The sequence below is a fragment of the Lytechinus variegatus genome, chromosome 9, assembly GCF_018143015.1.
Source record: "Lytechinus variegatus isolate NC3 chromosome 9, Lvar_3.0, whole genome shotgun sequence".
Lineage (NCBI taxonomy): Eukaryota > Metazoa > Echinodermata > Echinoidea > Temnopleuroida > Toxopneustidae > Lytechinus > Lytechinus variegatus.
This window is the reverse complement of record NC_054748.1, coordinates 17,565,374-17,569,771: the sequence shown is the minus strand read 5'-3', so window position 1 is coordinate 17,569,771 and position 4,398 is coordinate 17,565,374. Positions and strand designations below refer to the sequence as shown.

The 4,398-nt window shown below is 38.4% G+C and overlaps 1 protein-coding gene across 1 annotated transcript; it reads right to left on the bottom strand.

Moving 5' to 3' along the window:
* LOC121421673 lies at positions 1-4,025 on the bottom strand. The gene is made up of 3 exons (XM_041616444.1): positions 3,828-4,025; positions 2,577-2,766; positions 1-805 (listed from the first exon to the last, which is right to left on the bottom strand). Exons 1-3 carry the CDS (start codon positions 3,973-3,975, stop codon positions 454-456), a joined length of 690 nt encoding a protein of 229 aa, XP_041472378.1. The 5' UTR covers positions 3,976-4,025; the 3' UTR covers positions 1-453.
* Between the last annotated feature and the right edge of the window lie 373 nt (positions 4,026-4,398).

Sequence of the window (4,398 nt, the reverse complement as noted above, 5' to 3'; positions counted from 1 at the left end):
TTTTTCCTCGTCACAGCGTGAAAATTATCACTCTTGCGTAAACTGATTTCTGCGAGCTGAACAAATAAATTGACAATGCTCTCTCAAGTTTACCATTAAAAAAAATTAAAATCACTTCCGTCTCATAAATGAGACTCAACAACAAAAATGTAGGTGAAAAAATATCCCTTTGTTGTATAGTACGGATTTTATTCATATACTGTATAATTTATGAAATGATTTGGGGACATTTATCAAAACTATACTCTAACTGTTCATGATTATTGTTATGGAATGCATTAACTTGCTAATGTGGTTGAAATGTAGACTATATTGGACTCTCTAACATAACTTCTTTGTTACTGTTCTTGGTTCGAGCGATTTTACAAGTTCGGTATTAATTCAGCTGTACAATGTTACAAAGGTAATTGGATGCTCAAAACAATTAAAGCCTAGGCGGCACTACATCGGTAATTAGCAATCTGAATCGGTAATAAATACGTTCATTATAAACTGTCCGCGATCTTGCTGAAGTACTTTTGACAGCAGCGAACTAAAAATGCTTCGATCGTGTTTGCATTTGGGGGCTTCAGTACAACCGGTCTGTGAACTCGAGCCAGAGTATCCTCCTAAAGTATAGCCGAGGTCTCCAGTGGTCCTTGGGTTTTCTCCCCTCTCGATCCTCACACAGATATACTTCATGTCTTCACACTCGGCCATCGGGTCAGAAAAGGAAAAGTCCAGATTGGTAAACTTGAATTCTTCTCTCTTCGTGAAGTACTGGTCATTTTGTGTCGGATCTAGAATGTCTTCTTCGAATCCAATCCTTTGTGATAGAGAATAAGAAGCTAGACAATTTTGGTGCAACAAGCATTACAGATAAACCACGATTTCTCTTTCTCTAACTCAAACACACACACACACTTTCGTCTTAGAAAGATTAGTCATATGCAGATTTAGACAGAAAAAAAGGTGATCCGGGGGCTCAGTCTTTTTTATTGCCATTAAAAATGTTTTTAGAAGAAATTGAAAAAGTACATCATTCGTTTTGCATCACCTGTTAGTAATAAATGCATAACTAAACATTCAGTAAGGTGCAAGTTAATATTTCTTAAAAGAGAAAAGGGGGTCTGCTTAAAGGTATTGTTTAACTTTGTGAGCAGCCGATTTACAAATAAAAGTAATAAATGCATAACTAAACATTGAGTAAGGTGCAAGTTAATATTTCTTAAAAGAGAAAAGGGGGTCTGCTTAAAGGTATTGTTTAACTTTGTGAGCAGCCGATTTACAAAATTCTCAAACCAAGATGAAACATGTATACAAGTGCATTTATTAGAACTCATAAACCCTGAAAACAACCATTATTGAGAATGAAATGCTAAAACTACAAGGCAAACCCCGACTTTGTAAATAGGTGTCTTATAGACACCTAAATAGTACACATAAGTGTATGGGATAAAATTAAGATAGCGTTTCCGGTCACTTCATATTTCAATTTTTGAAGCACTAAATAATTATTTTTGAACGCAATTTTTTCTGGGCTTCATTTTTGTAACATTTCCTAGACACAGGTGACAAGTGTGACCTTCTAGTTCAGATTTTTAAAAAGTCAAACCAATGTTAACTTATCACTTTAAAAGCAAAACTAGGAGAATTTGGACAAGTCAAGGGGGTGTTTTTTTTTATCTTGGACAGCAACTTTAAGAACGGATTAAGGCAGATGCTCTTGGAAAGAATCTAGATGGTTACGCTATGTTTTTATTTGTTGATGATGTAATTTCTTATAATCTATGGTCGTAAAGGTGCTTATGAAAGAAGCGTTCGTACGAATCCGACTGTTCGTACGAATTCAGGTGCTGGTTGTAGAGATAAGTACGAACGCTAATTAACTTGCAAGAACAACCGAAGGCCATCTCGGGAAACAAAATGACTTTCGGTAATATACACTGGCCTTGGAATTCTAACATTTTTTCGTAAGAATGCCTTGATTAATTCTTTTGCAAGACTTACGGCCATCCCACGATTTTTGCTTTGGCAACTCTCGGCACTCTCAAATCATTTGTGAGAGGATTTTGCGATTTTTTGTGTATTTTGTCGGGTTGTGAAAAAACCGCTTCCGTGACCGTGTCCCCTTGAAAATCCAGTTATTGTTGAACAGATACTTTCAAAATGGCGACTGTTAAATGCAGACTTTACAGCCCCCATAAGGGGCTTTAACAATTGTTTGAGCGATCGCTCCAACAAAGTGTTAAACACAATTGCTCCGGTTGTTAGCAATCGCGCCACCAATTGTGAGAGGGGTTTAAAAACCCCAAAAGAGTTGTTCGTAAGAGCGCCGTACGAGTTACCGGTGCTATTAAGGCGCTAAGAGCCCTCTGTTAACAGCTTTAGGCGTTCTTACGAACATCGTAATAATTCAAGGTTTCTAGAATTGTTCCTCGATCCTCCAAAATTATTGCTTGGTCCGTACGATGTTTCGGGGGCTTAGGAGTACGTTATGATTTTTTAGGACAAAACCATTCACCGAGTTGCTCACTAAATGGTCTAAAAATGGTTCGTACAGTAATCATAGCTGCTCTTAAATTTCGAGGGCCTACCTTGGTCCGTTGCCGTCTGGAGTGGCTGAAGCCCAAGCAGAAAGCTTCCAAAGATCTTCTCCTGATACTCCAGTGGTGTCCCTATGATCATGAAATTTGATGGAAACATCAACGCTAACTTGATTGTCCCCTCCCTCTGAAATGGTATCTCTGCTTGTGATTTTAGGCAGGACTTTCTTCACCAGGACGTCTGTTAGGGTCAAAAGCAATGAAGCTGATATGTAATATCATTAACTATGTTTTTTTTTCATTAAAGAGAAATGCCAGTAGTTGCAATAAACACTGATTTCATGAGAAAGTCTGTAAAACCAGGCTTAATTGTCAGTATATCATCGAGGATCTAGATCTGGTACAGTTACATAAACTGAACTTTGGGAAATCTTGAAATCTACGCAGAAAGATATTCACACTGAAGATCACCAACACAGATAGGCACACGTGGGACAGTGTATTATTATTGCTGGAATAAAGACCCGACGGAAGTGACCAAATCCGCGCTTATTTCGCTTATTTCTCATCAATTACACAATTTCTTCCAGAATCCTTTGGCACATGTTTTTTATTTATACAAACAGACACTTGGGTGGTCATTATATTAGATTCTGTAAAAAGTCATTTTGAGATCGTTACCAATACTGGAATTTATCTTTAAGCCTAAAAATTGGCATACATTGTTGTGCTTCCCCACTGCTCTGTCGGTTTTCTATCTGCCATCCGCCTCCCCCCCCCAAAAAAAAAAAATCATTCCTATTATAAGAGGCCTGCTATATCGGTTTTCATGTAAATCTAGTCTTTATTTTAAGATTGCAGTCACTGGTCTTCTGTTTCTGTTTCTGTTTGTGGTAACTCCCATAGGAACTCGGCAGGACAGCATCTTTTGCTGGTAAACGCCAAGCTGGTATATAACCAATTACCTTGGAAACATTTTACGTCTAGGTTAATCAGCCATAGTGGCTGACATAACGACAGATATCACTCTTGGGCCTTTTTATCAAAGTGGAGACAATGGCAGAGTTGGGATTCGAACTCACAACCTTACGAGTATGAGTCCATTGCTCAAACCACTGGACCACACGACCCGTCTTGTTGTTGGAGATATTGCTGCCATGACAAGGTCTCGGTAAAATCGTTCCTACATGAGCTTAATATACTGAAATCACTGCATCTGTAATCATGGTAACGGAATTGTCTTAAAATGTATGCATGCCAAATGAGTATAAAATATTGTCATCGATCGATCATAACACCTACTGTATGGGCAGACGTAGCAACATGATCCCTCAGGTTTTATGGGCTCAGCGCAGAATGCTGGTTGACAACTATCAATCTCACAGGTAACACGAGCGTTGTCGCAAGCACAGGTGGTGCATTCGTCGACGGCCCACGATTCAGCGTCCATGTACCGAATTCCTCGATGAACACATGGTAAAGGACCCTCGCCGGAGCTGACGTCTGGCTTCTGAGCTACAGACAGAAAAGAGAAGAGTGTTTTGTTGATTTTGATCTTATTTTTTTCTATTTATAAAAACAATAAGCAATATGCCCAAATAACGAAATCAGTCATTACATCCTACAAAAAAGTGAATTGATTTACCGGTCGGATGATCCACTTTAAAGCGAAATAAGTTTAAACGGGGACCATGATGAACAATAATGGTAAAAATGTGACTAAAACTGGCAGCATGCTCATTTTAGTTTACTGGGCTTTGACAAAATCCAATATCAGAACCTTACTCAATGAATACTACTGTTAAAGAAAAGGTACCCTAGTAGTGAGAGGCAAATTTACGATCGCGAAGTTAATTTTTATTTAAAGTAGGCC